General features: G+C 39.2%; 1 protein-coding gene across 5 annotated transcripts; it reads right to left on the reverse strand.

Moving 5' to 3' along the window:
* Positions 1–399: 399 nt before the first annotated feature.
* Positions 400–20,267, reverse strand: LOC306643361 (zinc finger protein OBI1-like). Of its 5 annotated transcripts, XM_079109441.1 has the most exons (5): positions 19,903–20,266; positions 16,068–16,215; positions 5,399–5,525; positions 4,869–4,961; positions 400–2,390 (listed from the first exon to the last, which is right to left on the reverse strand). In XM_079109441.1, the coding sequence occupies exons 2-5, from the start codon at positions 16,122–16,124 to the stop codon at positions 844–846; spliced, it is 1,824 nt and encodes a 607-aa protein (XP_078965567.1). In that variant the 5' UTR covers positions 16,125–16,215; positions 19,903–20,266; the 3' UTR covers positions 400–843. The 5 variants fall into 5 exon arrangements, with proteins under 5 accessions (XP_078965567.1, XP_078965569.1, XP_078965568.1 ...); XM_079109443.1 differs by lacking the exon at positions 16,068–16,215 and having other exon boundaries at positions 19,903–20,267; XM_079109442.1 differs by lacking the exon at positions 19,903–20,266 and having other exon boundaries at positions 5,399–5,640; positions 16,068–16,205.
* Positions 20,268–22,281: the final 2,014 nt, after the last annotated feature.

The following is a 22,281-nucleotide window of genomic DNA, read 5'->3' on the forward strand; positions in this document are numbered from 1 at the left end:
CAGAATTTAAGAGAAATGAAGTAGAATAACATGGAAGACAGTTCTAGGCAAAACTGAAGGAACTGCATAGATTCTTTAAACTCACAGTCAAATGCAAGAGTGAAATGACTAAGACAGAATTTCATACTAAAAGGAAATCAGAACATAAAAATTTGGAAAGTTTACAGCCTAGCCATGTAAATAACAGAAAAGCATGCAGGAGTATAGCCAAGAACCAACTCTTAGAGGCATTAGCCTCTATATGAATGGCAGGTCAAGCGTTATGAACACAATTATAATTCCCATAATTATAAATTCCCAGCTACCCAAAAATATTGGAAGCTTTTTAAAGGGTCTGACATATTAATTATTTTAGCTTCAGTGAGATGTTTCTATTGTAATGCAAACACATCACACATATAAGGGCTCAAAAGAGCATTTACTTTTCACTCAAAAAAAGGACAAATCAAGAGTTCTGGGGCAAAAGTGGGAAGATCTCTGGTCTTGCCAATTATTTCCTTCTGTCTTAAATCAGTGATACTCTCCTGTTTACGGCTCTGAAGGACATCCTGGTGGTCAACTTCACATCAGATCCACAGGGCAGGAGACACCAGGGAGGACTGACTGCACAGCTTTTATAGGCACCATGCCTGGAAATAACATTCATCACTTGTGCCCCTATTTTTCTGCACAGCTCAGTTGAATGCTCCCCCTGTGGTAATGGGAGATGAGAAATGCAGGCTGCTTCCAGAAGGAAAGTGGATTTTGGAGATCATGCAGCCAGTCCCTGCCATACAAGATTAAAAGTGTGGTTGACCTGGCAAGATGTGGTTTTTGGCAAGAGGTTTTCCCACACCCATGTTCTTAGGGTGTTTCCTTTACATGATTTGACTGATGCTTGCTGAAGCTGGACTTGTGGGAAAATGTTTTTCCACATTCTTTACACTCATAGGGTTTCTCCCCTGTGTGAACTCTCTGATGTTGACCAAGGTTTCCCTTCTGGCTAAAGGTTTTCCCACACACATTACATTCATAGGGTTTTTCCCCTGTGTGAGTTCTCTGATGAACATCGAGGGCTGATCTACTGCTGAAAGTTTTCCTACACTCTTCACATTTATAGGGTTTTTCACCTGTGTGAATTCTCTGGTGTTCAGTGAATTTTGACTTATCCTTGTAAGATTTCCTACATTCTTTACATTCATAGGGTCTCTCTCCAGTGTGAGTTCTCCGATGGACAACGAGGGCTGATCTATTGCTGAAAGTTTTCCTACACTCTTCACATTTATAGGGTTTTTCACCTGTGTGAATTCTCTGGTGGTCAGTGAGTTTTGACTTATCCCTGTAAGATTTCCTACATTCTTTACATTCATAGGGTCTCTCTCCAGTGTGAATTCTCTGATGCTTGCAGAGATGTGACTTCTGGTAAAAGGTTTTCCCACACTCACTACACTTGTAGGGTTTTTCACCTGTGTGACTTCTCTGGTGTACAGTGAGGACTGCCTTGTAATTGAAAGTTTTTCCACACTCTCCACATTCATAGGGTTTTTCGCCTGTGTGAGTTCTCTGATGTGCAGGGAGGGCTGCCTTGGATTTGAAAGTTTTCCCACATTCCTTACATTCATAGGGTTTATCTCCAGTGTGAGTTCTCTGATGCTTGCCGAGGTGTGACTTCTGGTAAAAGGTTTTCCCACATTCATTACATGGATAGGGCCTCTCCCCTGTGTGAATTCTCTGATGGATGGAAAGGATGGAATTACAGGTGAAAGATTTTTCACAGTGACTACATGCACAGGGGTTTTTCCCCTGTACCCTCTGATGTATTACAGGGTCTGAACTGATAGCGAAGGTGTCCTTATCTTCAATACATTCAGAGGGTCTCTCTCCTGTGTGTATTTGCTGACTTTTAATAATATTAGGCTTTTCGTAGAAAGCTTTCTTCACCACCTGAGTTGTCTCTCCATCAATGAAAAACAAATCATCATAGGCCTTTCCCACAGGAACCCTCTCATGTTTCAATACTATCGCCTCTGCGTTCAAGGTTTTAACCTGTCCACAATGTTCAAATTCCTGCTGCCGAGTCTGAATCCTGTGATGCTGACCAAGATGCTGAGGACGTCTGAGGAATTTCCTGATTATATGATAGGCATCAGGTGTCTCTCCAGCCCATACCTCATCAGGCTCCCTAGAGAGAAGTATGTTCTGAGGTACGTTAAACCCCTCAGGCCTTGTTCCTAAATAGTTCCCATTATTTAAAATCAGTTTTGAAATATAGTTTGAGCTCAATTTAATTTCTTTTCCTAATTCAATTCTCTCCTCAGTTGATGCATTGCTGTTGGTGATTACAATTTGCCACAAATGTCTGTCTTGATTTTCTTGGCTCCTGTCTATTTGGTCATCCCCTTTCTGGACATCTAAAATGAAAAACAACAAAAAAAAAATCCATAAAAATATTTTATGGAATGCTCATTCATCACTTGAATAAAGTTCCTTCTTCCTATGTTAGAAACCTACCATTTGTAAATTAATCAATAGTGAATAGTGATTATAAGCACAGTCATGAATCACTTAATGACAAAAATATTTGAGGAAAAATGTGTCAATACACAATATTGTCATGTGTGAATATCACAGAGTTCACTTACACAACTCTAGATGGTACAGGACCATCACCTTGTGTGGTCTATTGATGCAATCGAGGCACGGTAAACATGAGATAGATGTGTGGGGCTGCTCCCAGGGTAACACAGCATACTAACAATAAAAATTCTGATAAATAGAAGAGTATGCCCTAAAATAATAAAAACTATGGTATAGTAAATACATAAACCGGTACCATAGTCATTTAATTACTGCCATAGTTTGAATGTTAAACATCCTCCAAAGGCCCATATGTTAATGACTTTGTCTCCAGGTTGGTACTACTGGAAGATGTTGTAGACCATCAGGAGGCATGACCTAGAGGCAGGTCCTAAGGCCCCTAGGGGGCTGTCCTCAAAGAGGATTGTGAGAACATGGCCCACCCTCTCCCACCCTTGTTTCCTGATTCATAACGTGAGCAGCTTGTCATCATGCTCCCAATATGATCTTCCATCCTTGCCAATGGCCAAAAGTGATGGGGTCCCACTATTCTGGACCAGAATCTCCAGAACCATGAAGCAAACTGAACTTTTCCCTTTATCAGTTAACTGCATCAGGTATTTCATTGTAGTAACACAAAGGTGACTAAAAATTATCAAGAATTATGTACGATATACAGTTGTATGTGCTATACTTTGATGTGACTGGTAGAGCAGTAGGTCTGATTATATCAGCATCACCACAAACATGTGGGTTATGCATCAGACTATTATATTATAATGTTTAACATGTCACTAAATGATAGGAATTTTTGAGCTCTGATATAATCTTATGGGACCAAGATTATGTAGATGGGTATATGGTCCACAGTAGACTGAAATGTCCATTACTGAATATGGTCTTTCTTCTGACTTAAGGTAATAACTCAAAAGCATATTGTCTGGGGTAATGGTTTGACTCTCTTCTTCCCTATGCTAGATGAAGGCAGCTTTCTCCAAATTCCTAACTGAACCTGGCTTACTTTGCTTCTCAGACCACAGCAGGTATGGGATTCTTTCATCCATAACCCCGGGCTTCCCATACATGCTGGTCGAAAGCAACGTGCTTTCCAACCCAGGCTGTGCCCACAAACTTTAGAAACTGCTTTTCTGGTTCCTTCTGAGATCTACAGCCTGACACTGTCCCCCCCCCCACCCAATTCCTAATGCAAGTACCCCTATTGCATAATTCACTGTTCCGAAAGCTTTTATTTTAAGCACTGAAGTTTCAGTTGTTTTGTATTTTCATAGAAAATAGAGACTTACAGACATTTCTCATTCTCCTTGTTTTAGGAGAATGTTCATAAAGACAAAGGGAAATGAGGACTTCAAACTCAACTTTCAGAAATTAGAGCCCTCCAAAATGAAACCTTTGTTTACTTGGCCTGGGGACCCAAAATCTCCTGTTTTACTCTGTCCCCAAAATCTTTTACTCTGAAGTCCAGGCCCAACTCTTACTATGCTCCTATTCCAGGTCCTTCTCAGATTCATGATTTTTCCTTTGTGAAACACAGGTTCACTCATAGACTTCTTTTCTCTTTATGTTATCAACTCCCTTGATGTTCTCCTCTATAAGAATGACTTTAAATATTTGTTTAAAGGCATTGATGTCCAAATTTGTACCTCAAATAGGGATGTCCATCCTTAAATCTAGATTTTGTATTCACCAATTAGAAAAAAACTAACTTGAGTTGAAGCCGTGCCAAAGTACATACTTAAGATTGCCCTAAAACTGCCTTCTCTGACCATCCTTTCTGAATTATCATTCCATTTTTTTTCTCTCTCACTCTAGTTAAACGTTCTATGTAATTCTCATCCAATTACTTAACATTTTTCTTGTTTCTCTCTCGTTAGAATGTAAACTTTATGAAAGAGGGACAATATGTTGATCATTTTTATTATACAAACATTATAAAATTGCCACTGCTCAATACCTGCTTAAGATGTGCTGAAAGAATAAATGGATGTAAAAATAAATGCCTAGAAAAAACCCATTCCACTGGAATGGTGGAAGAGAAAGCAACTGAAAATGTGAAAAAGTGAGAAACAAAGAAAGATGTCTAAGAAAAGGAAGGTAGAGAATCCTTTGGAAGTAAATGTTTAAAATACTCAGCAAAATAGGCAAAGGTAAGAGGCCTCCCTGGAGACTATGTAATACAAATCTTTGATCCAGCTGTCCTCAGGTCTGGAACTCAGTGAAAAAGTGGTAACATAGCTCAACATCTGGTGAATTTTACTTTTCCCAAGCTCCCTGCACCATATGCACTGACTGACCTGGGAGGGTGTGGTTTGGGTGTTCCTCTACCATCCATGGCTCTGCTCCTTGCTCCAACTTGAAGATCACCTCAGGTTTGGTAATGCAGTGCCCTGTTAATGGGAAATAATGTAAGATTTTACCAAACTGCCACGTTAGGGTTAGGTCCTTAAAAACAAAAACAAACAAACAAAACGAAATGCTTGCTTGAGGAACTGTCAATGAAGGGGGCAATGTGACCCCTTCATTAACAAGGTATGACACACACCAAGGGTTGGGGTGCCCATCCATAATCCCAGCAGCTCGGAAGGCAAGCTGGAGGATCACAAGCCTGGGCAAGTTAGTGAGATCCTGTCTCAAAATAAAAAATAACAAGGGCTCAGAGGTAGCACCACTGGGTTCAACTCCCAGTACCAAAAAAAAGGGCATATTCTACATGAACTGGAATCCCACACCTAAATAGCATTAAAACTTATAAATGGTCTTTATATGTGCCCAATGGGGCAGTGAAGGACACTGCTCCTAGAAGATGCTGGGGAATTTTGCTCACCCAGTGACACCAGGCTGCTATAGGTCTCCAACATCACATCCCTGTACAGGGTCCTCTGAGAATCATCCAGGTCCTGCCACTCCTCCTGGGTGAAGTCCACAGCCACGTCCTCAAACAACACCAATCCCTGCAACAGCACATTTCTCCTCAAGTCACCAGTCCTCCCAGGCTGTGCATGTCTCCCTTCTGTATGTGCGTATGTCTTACATGTATCTTACATATGATAGAGCTTGCTTTACACTCTGTATGAAGGATGAAGGAAAGATCACAGTGAAAGGATCCATCCACGGTAATAATTTATTATCAAAAACAATACTACAAAATTTACTTCAAATATCTAGAACCAGACTTGCAAGGGAGATAAGCATGAATAAAATTCTGTTCCTCTAAGGGTCTTATGAGCTGATATGAAAATGAAGTATAGATGCATACCTGGAATGATGTGTAAGATGAATTAATACAGAGAGAAGTACAATATAGACTGGGAAGACAAAGGAGAAAACACAGCTCTATTTTGTCTCATGAGGTTGTGTGTCACTGAAACCCTGAAGATGCTTGACTGCCATGTGAACTGCGTTCTCATGAATGTGAGTAGCACAAAGAATGCCCATCACTATACACACTGCCCTGCCTGGGGGAATAAGTCCGGCCCATGATGAGATTCATGCAATACTGATAGAACTTCTTACTGAGTGGGTCTGAATTTATGACCCAATTCCAACAGGAAAAAAATTGTGTACTATCATCTTTTAATTACTTATACATTAAAAACACATACACGTCCCAAAATGTCCTTCCTATGTGCCAAAGAATTGCTTGTGGGCACCACAGGGTGAACACTCCACTTCCCTAACCACACCATGTAAATAACGATGCCCTATAAGAAAAGGTAAGTTATATGAACAGATGTGCATTTAGTAATCAACTCTGGAAAGAGTGGGAAGAGGCTTAAGGAAGAGTCATAAAGGAAGAAAACAGGATGAAAGATTACCACCTATACCAGAACAAAGAGTAGTAAATATACATAATGAGAAAATGAAACAACGAAGAGTACAAGCAGAAACAGAATATGGTATTAACCTGCTGAGCAGAGGGTCAGATGGGATGACTACTGACTTCCAGACTACCTGTATGATGGCAGCTAGTCGGGTACAGCTGCTCTGAGGACAAATGTGGAAAATGGAAGAATGTGATGGGCAGAAATAGCACAGACTGGTACACATTAGAGTGGAAATAACTGAAATCTCATATGTGGGATGCCCACCAGGCAACTGGATGTGAATCTGGAATGCAGAAGAGAGACATCAGCTGAAGAGGAAGATTTGTAAGTACCATAATTTCAACGGTACCTGAAGCCATGACAGTGAATAATCTTACAAGATTAACAGGAAAAAAAGGGGAGTGGGGGGACTTCTACCCAAGTAAGAAATGAAAGACAATACTGAGAGCATCAGGTTGCCTCAAACAAAGGAAGAAGATATGTATCCACAGGGGCAGGGCCCCAGTCTCTGATCACTTCACATGCTGAGGTGGGTTGCAGCTGTTCCTTGTTTACATCTTAAGTCTCTATAAGATAACTGCAGGTTACTTCAGTGACTATTCTATGCCTGTGTTTGCCCCTCACCATCTGGAATCTGCTCCTTTTCAACTGTTAAAGTCCCTAATATTTTTCAGAATAGGCCAAACCAATTTCTCCAAAGATATAAATTTACTAAAACTCACAGAATACACAATAATAAACACATCTATTAAGGAACAGAATAATTACTAACCTTCAAATACAGCACCTGCTCTGTATAGATTCACCAGTGAATTCCACAAAATGTTCAGGAAGAAATCATATCAATTCCCTACAATCTATTTCAGAGGATAGGAGCAGACAGAAGATTATGGTTCATTTTATGAAGCTGGCACTACCCAAATACCAAAGATATTACAAGAACAGAAAACTACCAACCAGTACCTCTCATGAACACAGATGCAAAAAATCCTCAACAAAATATCAGCAAACTGAATCCAACAATCTACAAAAAGAATTTTACATCAAACCAAGTAGAATTTATCCTAGGCACGCAAGGTTGGCTCAGTATTTCAACATCAACCAACACAACTCACTGCATCAAGAGTTTAAAAAAGAAAAATCACATGATCACACAACAGACACAGAAAAATCACTTGAAAAAATTTACCACCCATTTGTGATAAAAACTCAACTTGATAAAACAAATACCCATAAAAACCTACACCTAACATCATCCTTAATGATGAGAAATTCAAACCTTTCCTGTAAGACCAGTAACTAAAGAAGGCAAGGATGTACCCTCTTATCACCTCTCTCATCTCTATACTAGAAGTACAAGCTAATGCGATAAGACAAGAAAATGAAATTAAAGGTATACAAACAAAAAATAAATAAAATTGCAGATAACATAACTCTATGAAGACAACATTGTTAAAGCAAAAAAAAAAAAACTGGAACTAGTGATTATAAAAAGACTGCAGGATACAAGATTAATTCACATTAATGTTTACAGAAGCTCAATTCACAATAGCTAGATCGTGGAACCTACCTAGATGCCCTTCAATAAATAAATGGATAAAGAAACTATGGTATATATACACAATGGAATATTACTCAGCCATAAAGAATAAAATTATGGCATTTGCTGGTAAATGGATGGAGTTGGAGAATATTATGCTAAGTGAAATAAGCTAAGCCCAAAAAACCAAAGGCCAAATGTTTTCTCTGATAAGTGGATGACGATACATAACAGGGTTGGGGGAATGGCAAGAAGAATGGAGAAACTTTGGATGGTGTAGAGGAAAATGGGGTGGGAGGGGTGGGGGAAGGAAAGATAGTAGAATGAGACAGACAGTATTACCCTATGTATGTATGATTACATGAATGGTGTGAATCTATATTGTGTACAACCATAGAAATGAAAAGTTGTACCCCATTTGTGTACAATGAATCAAAATGCAGTCTGTAAAAATAAAAATTTTTTAAAAAAAGAATGAGAAAATAAGTCATAGACTAGAAGAAAATATTTGCAGAAGACAGATCTGATAAAAGGGCTGTTATGTAAAACATGCAAACAACTCAAAGCTCTATAGCTATTACAAACAGCTTCATTTTTAAAACTGTTGAAAGATCTTAACAAACACCCAAAAAGAGAAGACACAGTCAACAAACACAGGAAGAGCCAGGTGAAGTGCAGCACAACTGTAATCCCAGAGGTTCAGGAGACTGAGGCAGGAGGATCATGAGTTCAAAGTCAGTCTCAGCAAAAGCAAGGTACTATGCAACTCAGTGAGACCCTATCTTTAAATAAAATACAAAATAGGGCTAGGGATGTGGCTCAGTGGTTGAATGCCCCTGAGTTCAATCCCCAGTACCGCCCTCCAAAAAAAAAAAAAAAAAAAAAAAACAGAGGAGGAGATGTTCTGTATCATATGACATCAGGGAAATGCAAATTAAAATAACGAGATGGCACTACATGCCCAGTAGAAGGAACAAAATATGGAACACTGATAACAAATGCTAATGAGGATGTGGAACAAGAGAAACTCATGCACTGCTTGTAGGAATGCAAAACAGGACAGTCACTGAGGGAGACTTTTTGGTGATTTACTATGAAACCAAACATGCTCTTACCATATGATCCGGCAATCGTACTTGTGGTGTTTACACAAAAGAGGTGAAAGCCACTCCCATAAAAACCTGTGAACAGATGGTTATAGACTGTATATTCAAAACAGTCAAAATTTGGAAGCAACCAAGATGCTCTTCAAGAGGTGAATGGACAAAACTGTGGCATATGTTGTCAATGAATATTACTCAGCACTAAAAAGAAATGAGCTATTAAGTCCTGAAAGGCATCGATAAATCTCAAAAGGCACATTATTAAATGAAAGAAGACAGTCTTAAAAGGCTATTTACCCTATGAATCCAACTATGTAACATTCTGGAAAAGGTAAAGCTGTGGAGAAAGTAAAAAGATCAGTGGTTTCCAGGGTAGCGGGGAGTGGGAGGGATGAATAGAAGTAGCAGATTTTTAGAGCAGTGAAAGTATCCTCTTTGGCACTATAATGCTAGAAACATATCATTACACATTTTTCCAAATCCATAGAGTGTACAATACTAAGACTGAACCCTAATGTATACACAGCCTTTGGACAACTATGATGTGTCAGTGTAGGATTACCCATTGTAACAAATTTCCCACTCTGTTGAGGAATGTTGACAAAGGGGAAGGCTATGCATGTGTAAGGGTATGAGTACGGAAGAAATCTATACACCTTCCTCAGATTCTGCTGTGAAATTCAACTGTTCTAACAAAATAAAAGTGGTTTTCTCTTAAAACAAAACAAAAAAATCCAACCACTTGAATGCTTGAGTTTAATAATTATTACGTAATACTAAAACAAATATTAAAAATATCCTACTTATAATAAAATCACTTAATAATGATGGATAAAAAAAACGTGGCCCATATAGGCAATATTCAGTCTCAAACAGGAAATCCCTCCACTTGTGACATTTGTGCAGCACAAATGTACCTGGGGGACATTATGGTAAGTAAAATATATCTAGACACAAAAAGTACTGCATGATACCGCCAGCAATGACCTAAATATGTTCTCCAAATTTCACAATGAAACCTCACCACCACGTGGACAGTATTGGAAGGTGGGGCCTCTGTGGGTGATCAGATCAGAGTTCCTTTCTCTGTAATGGATTAGGACCCTTTGGTAAAAAAGGGTCTCAATCAATCTCTACTGTTTCATGCCCTTCACCATGTGGGGAGGCAGCAAGACCCTAACCAGATATCAAAGGCCAGCACCTTGATCTTGGACTTTCCAGCCTCTAAAACTGTGTGATATTTCTATTCTTTAATAAGTACCCAATCTCAGGTTTTGGTTACAGCAACATGAATGGACTAAGATACCATATATATCAAGAATTTAAAACACTCAAGCTTACAAAAGCATAAAATAGAATGGTAGTTACCATGGGGTAGGGGTAAAAGGAATTGGGGAGGTGTTGGTCAAAGGGTACTAAGTTTTAGTTACATGATATGAAGCAGTCTTAAATATTAAATCTACAGAACAGTGTATGCAATTCAGAATACTGTGTTATATACTTAAATATCTGCTAAGAGGCTAATTTACAAGAAATTGTGTTATTACATATAAAAAGAAGGGAGATAGTAAAAACTTTTGGAGGTGATGTATTTATGGCATTATTTTGGTGATGTTGCCACAGGTGATTAATGCTTATTCCTAAACTTATCAAAATGTACACATTAAATATAGACAATGTTTGTACATCAATCATATCTGAATTTTTTTTAATTAAATAATTAAAAATTGACAGCAAGATTGGGGATATACCTCAGTTCATAGAGTGCTTGCCTGTCAAGCACAAAGCAAAGCCCTGGGTTCAATCCCTAGCACCACCAAAAAAAAAAAAACAGGTGTCAATTTTTCCCAATATATGTTTATTTTATTATTAGCTTCTAAATCTAGTTGGCTGTCTCAATACATTGAGGTGACAAGATTTTTAAACCAAAATTTATGACTTGGTCTGGAAAAAAATTTTTGAATTAAAATTGTGTGTGTGAAGATATTTCCAATTCCAAAAAACTGAACTATAATCCCTTATGTGTTTAATCATGTTTATTTAAAATAATAAAATTAAAATTAAATTAAATGATAAAATTGCATTATACCTGGGGAGAAAATTTTGAGACAAATGAAAGTAAAAATACAACATAAAACCCATGGGATACAGCAAAAGTAGTGCTAAGAAGGAAACTTTGGGATAAAGCCCATAATAAAGATGAAGAAAGATTTGAAATCAAAACCCCAACTTCACACCTCAAGGAACTAGAAAAAGAAAACTATGACAAACCAAGGAGGGAGGAAATAATGGTTAGAGCAGAGATAAATGACATCAAGAACAGGAAGGAAAACAAAAAAACATAACACTAAAAGCTGGTTTCTGACAAACCTATAGGTAGAGTAACAAGAAAGAGACACTCAAATACTAAAAATCATAAAATGAAAATGGCGACATTATAACCAAAACCATAGGAATAAAAAGGATCACAAAAGAATCTGAGTTAATTGTGAGGCTAAAATTCTGTACCATAAAAGAAACTCCTCAATTTCTTGAAACACACAAGCTACCATATAGAATACTGAAGGAAAAAAAAAAACCTGAACAGACTTTTTTTTTTTTTTTTAACTATTAGGGAGACCAAATTAGTAATCAAAAACCTCCCAAGAAAGGAAACCTCAGGCCCAAAAGAGTTTATTGGAAAATTCTACCAAACATTTCAAGAAAAATTAACACCCATCAGATTCCACAAACTACTTCAATAATTAGGTCAGCATTAACCTGGTATCACAGCTATCTGAACACCTGTCACAATAAAAACACTCGCAAACTACGAATAGATGTTAACCCCACCTCAACATAATTAAGGCCACACATAAAAGTCCACAGCTAACATACTCAATGTCAATCTTTTCCCCTAAAATTAGGGAAAAGAAAAGGAAAGGAAGCCTCCTCTTGTCACTTCTATTCACTATAGTACTAGAACTCCTACCAGAACAATCAGGCAAGGGAAGGAAATAAAGAGCATTCAGACTGAACAGTGAAGAGGTAAAATAATTTCTCTTCACAGAGGGCAGGATTTTTAAAAACCTTAAAGATACCATACAGAGAGAGAGAGAGAGAGAGAGAGAGAGAGAAGGAGAAAAGAAAGGAAGGAGGGAAGAAACAGGGAAGGAAGGAAGGAGGGAGAGGAGGAGGGAAGGAAGGAGGGAGAGAGGGAGGGAGGGTAGGAAGGCATGAAGGAAGATTGTTATACTAACAAATTCATCTTACTTGTAGGATAAAATACCAACACAAAACAATCAGCTGCATTTCTGCAGACTAACAATGAACAATCTGAAAGGGAAATTCAGAAAATAATTCTACGTACAAAAGAATCAAAATAAAATTCAAAAAAAATAATGGAATGAATCCAACATCATTACTCTATGTAAATTTATGAATATGCAAATGATATGCTGTTACTCCATGTACAAACAGAAACAATATGCATCCCATTTGTTTACAATAAAAATAAATTTAAAAAAAATTCAGAAACAGACTTAACTAAGGAGGCAAAAAGTTATGTACACTGAAAACAACAAAATATAAAGCCATAGAAATGAATCCTGGCGTGTATTTTCAAATAATCTCCCACAGAGCGCAAAGGCCACTCAGTGCAGAAGAGTACAGCAACTGGTATTGGGAAAACTGGATATCCACAATGAAAGGCAAACTGGATGCTTACCTTACACCATATACAAGAATTAACTCAAAATGGCTCAAAAACCTGTACTTAACACTAAAACTATAAAACTCTTAAGAAAAAAAGTAGCAGAAAAGCTTTGTGAAATTGAATTTGGCGATAATTTTATAGACATGTTAAAAGCACAGTAGCAAAAGTAAAAAATGAATGAATGTAGATCAAACAAAAAATTCCTGTGCATCAAGTCACAATCGGAGTAAAAAGGTAACTAGAGAATGAAAGAAAATAGTTTCAAATCACATATCTCACAAGTTAATATGCAAAATACATAAAGAATCATGACCATTCCACAGTAAAAAATAAGTAAATAAATAACTTGATTAAAGCACAGGCAAAGGACTTCCACAGACATTTCTCCAATGATGACACTAATGGCCAACAAGCTAATGAAATACCATTCATCATTAGAGGAACGCAAATCAAAGACACACTGAATTATCACTTCACACCCAACAGGAAATACCACTCTTCTAAAATGATGGTGGGAATGTAAAATGTTCCAACAGCTATGAAAAACAGGATAGGGCTCCTCAAAAAATTAAAAATAGAATTACTGGGGCTGGGAGATAGCTCAGTTGGTAGAGAGCCTGCCTCACAAGCACAAGGCCCTGGGTTCAATCCCCAGCACCGCAAAAAAAAAAAAAAAAAAAAAAAATAGAATTACCCTATGGTCCAGCACCCAACTTCTATGTATATATCCAAAATAACTGAATGCAGGATCTCAAAGAGACACTGCATTGTTCACATAGCTAGGAAATAAAGGCAATCCAACATTCTCAGGGACCAGGACTAGAACCTAATCAAAGAACCAGACCAGATGCCCAACAGGAACTACTCAGATTAGTGCTTACAGGGTGCCTCCTGCACCCCACCACCCATCTGGAGAGAAGTGTCCACCATGTTCATGCTACCCTCTACCGACTTCAAGTATGTGAAGGGGCAGGTGGCAGGCAAGCAGGATCTGATTTTGTTGGGCCTTCAGCCGGTGCTGAAAAGATTTCTGGTGCTCGTGGGAAGGGCAAAGTGTATTATGAATATGGCAAAAATGGAAAGTCTGTTGTCAGAAGGCAATTGGTGGCTTATTAAAGACTGCTGTAAATTATTACTATTCCCCTTATTGAAAGGTAAAATCTAATTGCTCTTTCCTTGACTGGGGTATTAGTGATGCCTGATTAAGAAAGACTAGAAACAGTATGGCAGAACTGGCCTAAAGCAGATCAGAGGCATTAGGAAACAAACAATCCATACTGCTAACTAGTTTACTAATTCACAAAAGCATGACATGTAGAAGAATAAAGTCTTGCTTTAAGTCAGTAAGTTTTGTGAGAATTCACTATGCAAATTATTAGAACACCAAAAAAAGCACTACAGAGCATAGGTAAACATGGAGTGTAGGTTTATACTTAATATTAGATTCAAAATAAATGAAGTATAATCATTGTTTTTTGTTTGTTTGTTTGTTTTGCTATACTGAGGATTGAACCCAGAAACTCATGCATGCTAGGCAAGTATTGCTCTACAACCTGGCTTTTTTTCCCCCCGCTTTTAATTTGATTTTCAGAGTCTCACTATGTTGCCCAGGCAGGCCTAGAATTTACAATTCTCCTACCTCAGCCTCCTGGGTAGCTGGGATTCAGGTGTGCACCACCAAGCATGGCTATATTAAACATTTTGTTAGATCTCAATATAACACTGAATTCAAAATGTTCAGTTAATTAGGTTGTCACTTTTTATTCTTAATCAACTTACAATTCTAGTCCATAAACATGTTTATAACTAATGCACATATCTATCTTCGCAGATCATTTTTAACAGGTTACCTGAAATAGAAGAATTAGTTATAATCTTTCAAAGAGTTTAAAAATATAACATGTATTTCTGAACTACAAACATACAAGTAAAAGTACATTTAAAATATTAGTGCTTCTTGGTTTTTCTTCACAAATATTTTTACTGACTTATTCAAACATATTCCAACTAATTCCTAAATTTTCTCTCTGTGGACTGCTATGGACATCACATGAGTTAGACAGAAGCAGAATCTACTTGTGATTGAACCTCATCACCTAACAAACACACCCTTCAGGGAATTTTGAGTCCCAGAAGTTCCTCCCCTTATTTGACACTGTATGCAGACACAAAAAGAAAATGAAAAGAACAAACATGATACTCACTTTACAGGAGATGAGATGAGACATAAGAAAGGGAGAAGCCCAGGAAAAAAAATCCCATTTCAGGAATTTGGGTCATTCACTAAATGGCAGTAATGCCATAGGAAAGAAATAGAGGATGAGATTTTCATTTCAGATTTGTTGGTCTGGAGGTGTCTTTTAGATGGCTACCAAGAAATAAGTACAGGGAGTTAAAAGTATAGTCTAAAGGGCAAGCTACAAACAGGTTGGAGCAACCCAACCACAGAGAGATGAATCATGAAGGAGAACTGTAGAGAGGGACAAACAGTGATCAGGATGAGACATGTGGATGAACTATGTGAAGAAGAAGAAAAAGAAATTCAGGTAAAAGAGAAGAACCATCACTGAGGTCATGAAACTAATACAGAAGAATTTTAAGACGATCACTGCAAACTTGGTCAAAGATTCAAGAAAGGTGAAAACTAGACAATAGTACTGGATCTGACTATAATTTAGGTTACTGGTGAACTTTAGAAGAAATGAACTAAGACTACATTCCATGGGTTCAAGTCCAATCAGCAGTGGGAATGTTTGTAAAAAAAATGTTACTGAATGATCTGCTGTATAACCTGTACCAGGAACTGAGGAAAAATCATGGAGAGTTATTTAAGGACCTGTGGTTGACTCAGTCCTCCACACATTCCAGGTTTAATCCCTGACTCAAGGATGACTATGCAAAAGCTATCTGGGACCATACTACTTTAGCAACTACGTAAATCTATCTAATGCAGAACACAGAAAGTGTTTACTTCCAAATTGTCAGTGAAAGGCTTTCCACTACATCATCTATGTAACCAATAAAGATAGTGTTTCAGACTTTGGTACCAGCAAGTTTTCATGCCCCATGAAAATTTAGCATGCCCTCCTCTCATGTTCCATTCCAATCATGTAACAAATGCAACTGTCTTTTTGTCATGGTGTCAGAAAGATCAGAGACCAACGCATTAAACTTAGGTGACTCTGAGGTATCATAACCTGCCTATATCTACATGCCAACTTTATGTCTAGTTTCCTAAAGCTGAGTTTTACTTATTTCTACTTTTCCATTTTAATGTATGGGTCTTGGGAAGTTCATAATATACAAAGACAACAAAATAAAGAATAACTCACTGAAGATCTGTTCAGTTTTTGTTGCTTTTGGAGATGCAGAGAGCACTCTGGAAGCATGGCTGGAACAGAAGGTGAATGGAGTGGACTAAGGAGAGAATTGGTGGAGCTCAGTCCAATATTATTCTGCTCGAAACACTCTACACATTAGCTGGAAAAGACAAAAAGTAAAAAAATTAAAAAGGCTCTATGTGGCAGAATAGTCTTTTTTTTTTTTTTTTTTTTTTTTTGCGGTACTGGGGATTGAACTCATGACCTTATACTTGCAAGGCAAGCACTCTACCAGCTGAGCTATCTCCCCAGTCCCAGAATAGTCTTTTACTCCTCAATAAGGGGCAACTAAGACCCTACTGAAGATGCATCTACATTAAGGTAGGGATTAAGCTTAGAACTTATCGGGGAGTTAATTAAAACATACATTACCTACCAATTTTATAGCAATTAATGTTACCCAAAAATATAACTTAATTTAAGCCAAATTAATGTTATAGAAATACAGTTGGGCTATATTAACTATTTCCCTATTCATATGGGGATTCCACGCAGGACTCCTTATAACTGTTTCTACTATAACATCTTGTTTATATATACTTAAACATCAGGAAAACATCTTACAACCGAACATCTTCACTTACAATTATATAGGTAAAAAATGTGCACAAAGTCTATCTTGTGGTACGCTGCTCCAATAATGCTTCCCAATAACAGATCTAACTGTACCCAAGTCTTTGTATAGTATGCTCTGACAACAAACTGGGCTTTACCTTTTGATTTGCTTTAGCCAATGGGTATTAGAAAATATATCTGTTTGAAAAGTAATTGCCCACTAGTATTTGCCTTCTTACAGACTTAATGTGAAGAAGCCTATGGCTACTCTGTTGGAAACACAGGGAAGAGCCAATGGTCAGTACAACCACCTGATGTGGGAATAAAGCCATCCTGAACCCAACCACCTCAGTCAAGAAATCAGACTAATGCTTCATTTGAGATAAAAGAAGCACAAGTGTAGAAACTACCCACATGAACACCACTCAAAATGCAAAAATCAGTGTCAGGCAAGGTAGCACACACCTATAATCCCAGCAACTCGGCAGGAGGATTTCAAGTTTGAGGCCAGTCTCAGCAACTTAGCAAAGTCCTATGTAACTTGGCGAGACCTGTCTCAAAATTTAAAATGAAGAGTTGGGGATGTGGATCAGTGGTTAAATGTTCCTGTTCAATTCCTAGTACAAAAAAAAAAGGGCAGATCAACAGAACTTTGAGCCAATTTTTTTTCCTTTAAGCCAAAAAGTTTTGGTTGGATCCCTCACACAGTAAGTGTTAATTCTAAGTCACCATAATTCAATACTTTTAGCAAAACTACCTGGGAGAGATTATAAATCAAATGCAATAAAAAAATTTTCAAAACCACATGCAGAAGTTTTAAAAATAAGAATGAATGTAAGTTCAATGAACTTAGCAGCTGGCTCAAACGAACGTTCTGGTGATCATAAAACAAAATTGTTTACACATCAGTAAAATATATTTTTTGTGTCATAAAAAGTCTGTTTACCTTGTAAAATATATAATCAGTTATTTTTAGTGTGCTATATTTTATTTACATTTTAAGAAAATGTCTTGAAGTGTTACGTGATCTAACTTTAACATTTTAAATAATGTAATAGAGGTTTCTATTATGTTCCTGGAAAACTTAAGATTTTTTCTGTGTGTGTGTATGTGGTGCTGGGGATTGAACCCAGGGCCTTGTGCATGTGAGGCAAGCACTCTACCAACTGAGTTACATTCCCAGTCCAAAATTTATGATTTTTAGTAACAAATTAAAGACATTAAGTGGTAAACACTTATGTTATTAACCCTCTGAGGTAACATAATCTGCAGAAAATGTTAGGGATAAAAAAAGGATAAGAATGCTTAAGCTATGGTATTATAATCTCAAAGTAAATACACACTTATTTTGACTTAACCAAAAGTCAAGATGGCTAACATTTGAAATCATGTGACCTTGGGAAAGTCACAGCTCTCCTCAAATTGTTTTTTTGTTGTTGTTGGTTTTTTTTTTACATCTATCTTGGAAAAACATTCCTGAATTACCAGGAATAACTATCAGAACAGAAGGGACGTCAGCATATCCCTACATGCCAATCTGGTGACTCAACACATTGAGATTGTTGACATGAGATTTGCTATTTTGCCATCATTACCCCCACACCACTTTACAACCCAGATTGTTAGCCCGCGAACTTCCTAGCCAGTAATTGGTCCAGATTGTTAGCCCAGAGAACCTCTTCGCCAACCACTGGTCCGCCTTGTTATTAACCCACAAAATTCCACTGCTTAAGCAAAGCTCCCCGGCCATTTTCTCTCTCTCTCTCTCCTGCACACACTCTCTCACCCTGCAGGGAGACACTGCCTGTCCACTTAATAAACTCTCTTGCATGAGTTCCTGCGTCTGGAGTGGTTTCTGGGTGCTTTCGGAGATAACATACTGCCAACAATGAAAAACACCGAGGAAGTGGGTTGTGTATAGAGCACTGCAGACAGATGCTCTCAGGTATGAGTTTATGCTGCCACAGTCTTTAATCCTTCTCCAGTAGGTACCATTTCCTAGACTCTCGCCTATTCTTCCTTAGCCCAGCTTACCTGTCCCCTCTGAAAGGCAGTCCAAACCCTTCAATCCCACTAAGTCTCTGATAGCCACTGGATGCAGTACTATTAACCAAGTCATGGGCATTCTACACAGTAGGACCAATACTTGCTTAGGCTATGCAAAGTCACCCTTCTGGCTCTTCTGCCACTGCTCTGAAGCACGAGTGGGAGGTTCTGGCCACAGGTGGGTTCTTTCAGGTGGGATTCCTATTCTTGGAGCCCCTTCCTCAAGCGGCATTAAGAAATGCTTTGTTCCAAGGAAAATGAGGCCATCATCCAGTACCCTCATCTCCACGGGAGACTAATTCACTGTCCCTGGAATCTAGGTCTGGTATAAACTGTAACTGGAGGTGGTAGGCTGGCTAACCTGTACGGGAAAGATCAGAAACCCCACTTGATGAGTCACCGAGGAACCCACAAACACAACTACCACAGAGCCAGACTCTGTGAGCACACGCTTTATCATAATTTCTTTAGGAACTTGGGGGGTCACCCTCCCAGTGTTGTTAGGACTCTCATCTCATACGTGGGTAAACTGATGTCACGGAGTTCATAATGTGAAACGGTAGAAACCCCATTATAAAAAGAAAAAGGTAGAGACCCTCTGATATAAAACAAATATACCTAGTTAGTTAAGATTGAACAAACCAAAATGGGTGCGAATAAAATCATTGAGCTGTGCTGACTATGGTAAATACAAGGGCAGTACCCAAGATAAAATATTGTAGCCATGAGTTAAGGACATTGTGACCATTTCTGTGAAGCAACCCATCCCTTCGGAAGCCCCAGACGCTGCCGGTTGCAGACATGGGTAGTCTGGCTCCGCCTAGGTAGCCCTGCTGACCTGCCACGTGCAGCCTGAAGTAGATAAGCTGGAGCTGGCTGCTTGCATTCCTTGAGAGGAAAAAAAAAAAAAAGCAAAAAGGCCCCTACTGTAAGCCTGCCAGGATTTTTTTTATGGCTTTCACTTTAAAAACCAGCTTGCTGAAGTCACTACAACTGCCCCACTTGGAGTAGTGGTCCTGACGCGTTAGCCTGTTTTTTCTTTCTCTCTCCCCAAAATAAACTTTTTTCCTACTTTAGTTTCGGGGGGTAGAGGGGGGGCTGGGTCTCACTACACGTCGATAACCGGACCCCATAACAGTAAGGGGATCCCGCAGGGACTGAGCGGCCCTGTGAAGTCACACCTCACCCTCGACCTCCCAGGACCGCTGCCCCAGCGTCTCCCTCTCAGAGCTGCCGGAGCCCTCTTCTGTCCACCTAGAGGCACACACCGGCCTTCTGGCAGCCACGGGTCTTCTGAGCACGAAAGCTCTGCACGCACGTCCCTTCCGCAGCCCTACCTGGCACTTGTACGTCACGTCCCTGGGCCCTGAGACCCGCGGACGTCAGGATCTTCCACAGTAACAAGATACCCTTCCGCTCCTCAGACTTCCAAGCCTACGGGTGCGTCTCTACCACCTCACACCAACTTTCACGAAGACCCCAAGTCCAGAGCCTGCTGGGGAGTGTGGGGAGAAGTTCTACCACAGTACTTCCGGTAAAAGATGGCGGCGGTGGGCGTGGCCGCGCGTGCTCAGCATGAACCCGGAGAATCGGGCGGGCCCGTGTTAGTGGGAGTCACTTGGAAGGAGACTACATCTCCCACAAGGCACTGCGCCCGCCCCGTGGGAACCCGCAGCGGAATGTTAGTTTTTCTGGCGGTCAGACCTGGTACCCAGAAGACCTGGTACCCAGAGACCCGTATGTATCCGCGTTGCTCTCGGGAACTGGGCTTCCTTATTAAACCCAGGTTTTTCTCCAGAAGCTGGCGTGTAAGACACCCAAAAAGGAGACCCCAACTCTGTCCCATGGATCCACGGCAACCCCAATCAGCTGCAGGAGGCATCACTTGATGCAAACCGCAAGAGGCTTTTATTCCAGCGCACTGGGACTCAACTCGTGACTCACGCAGGAGTCGAGGCGTCGAGTCCCTAGCAGAAAATCTTTCAAGTTTTAAGGCAGAAACCACACATCGGGAGGGTTCGCACATGAAAGGGCAAAAAAGGGAACAAAGCCGTCGGGAAATTCCAAAGGGGGTCTGGGTTTGCTGATAACATACAACATGTTTCACAATGTTTTACAACAGGGCGTAGATTCTGGTCAACAGTTTCTGGTAATCTTATATCCTATATATCTTAACTGTCTGAGCACTATCTGGCTATCTTGCTCAATTTACTCTTTTACTCTCTGTTTGGGGCTGTTTCCTGGAACAGCTTTAAGGGCTTTGTTCCCGTCACTGGGAGGGAGATCTTAGGGAGTTGAGATAAAACAGCTTAAAAAAATGTCCATTCTTTCAGGCGCATGGTGGAACAAATGGAGAAATTCGAATATAGGGGAAGCAGTCAAAAATATTAAAAACTGGCTTTTACTTTTTTAGTTTGTTTAAGCGCATTGTGGTTATAAAACCGACTTTTACATATGCATTCTAAAGCTTTTAAATTTATGTTAACAAATAACTCTGAGCTCATTGAAAGCAGTGTTTGTTCTCACCCTCTAACCTAATTTGTGGGTTTTTAATGGATTATATTATTGAATATGAAATTCTTTGGCAGTGTATGTAGTGAAGTAAAATAGCAGGGTCACAGAGGAGGTGCAGTCAATAATCCTGTGCCAGTTTACACTCCAGTGTCTGATAAGTATCTGCTCACAATCTATAGTTATTTGTTCTTTTGGGAGAATTTTGCTTTTCCTTCTTTGGTTTCTGCCACAAACTAGGCACGGAGTTCTGAAGAGGTTTCGCAAAGCTTCCAATACAACCAACTCTTCAAACCAGAGTGTCTGGCTGGAGACACCAAGTTGATTTGTGCTTGAATGTGGAATGGGGTGACACGAAAGTGGGGAAGTTTGGCAGATGGGGACAGGGATCTGAGAGGCTTGACTCTTGCTCAAGACCTATCCCTGGTTTTCCCTTTTCTTAACATATGCTTTGCCTTGTTCAAATTGCTTCTCAGTGACTCTGTTCTGCAGATCCAGGGAACTCAGATTGATCATATGAAAGCTGATGATATAAAAAGGAAATCATTCTTCTCAGAACCACACAAAATTAGGGTTGAGAAATTAAGAAGAAGGTGATACATGCCTGCCTGTCTGAAATGGGGACTTTGTCAGGTTCTTTCTAAAAGCACAAAAGATGTCTCCTTGTTCAATACACACCTTAGTGCTTTGCACCTCTAGCAAGGGTGCAGATTTCTGTAACAAAATTTATCTTTAACATTGTTTCAGACTGCCTCAAGTCAGACAAGACGTTCTTCACCCACTTGCTAACCAAACACACCTACACCCGCAGCTGACACCAACTCCTGCATCAGGTCCCCAAACCAGCAAATTTTGACCCAAGTAACTTAGGTACATGTCTCCCTCTTTGCCTTTACATCTTTCCTCTTGCCTCAAACTCCTTGAATAGACCCATAGTTCAATGCTGCACAGGTATTTCCATTGCAGTGCTCTTATCAGTCACACACACACACACACACACACACGCACACAAATCACTATTCTTTGGAGAATCTCACACTGATTGTTACTAATA

Source organism: Sciurus vulgaris (assembly GCF_902686455.1).
Source record: "Sciurus vulgaris genome assembly, chromosome: 13".
In the NCBI taxonomy this organism is placed as follows: domain Eukaryota; kingdom Metazoa; phylum Chordata; class Mammalia; order Rodentia; family Sciuridae; genus Sciurus; species Sciurus vulgaris.

Bases quoted from the DNA above. Each gene is read 5' to 3' on its own strand.
- LOC306643361 (XM_079109441.1), bottom strand. From the start codon at position 16,124: ATGCTTCCAGAGTGCTCTCTGCATCTCCAAAAGCAACAAAAACTGAAC. The intron at 5,526-16,067 runs GTGAGTTATTCT...GTGCTGTTGCAG, and splicing joins AAAAACTGAACAGATCTTCA to GGATTGGTGTTGTTTGAGGA. The intron at 4,962-5,398 runs GTGAGCAAAATT...TCCCATTAACAG, and splicing joins TAGCAGCCTGGTGTCACTGG to GGCACTGCATTACCAAACCT.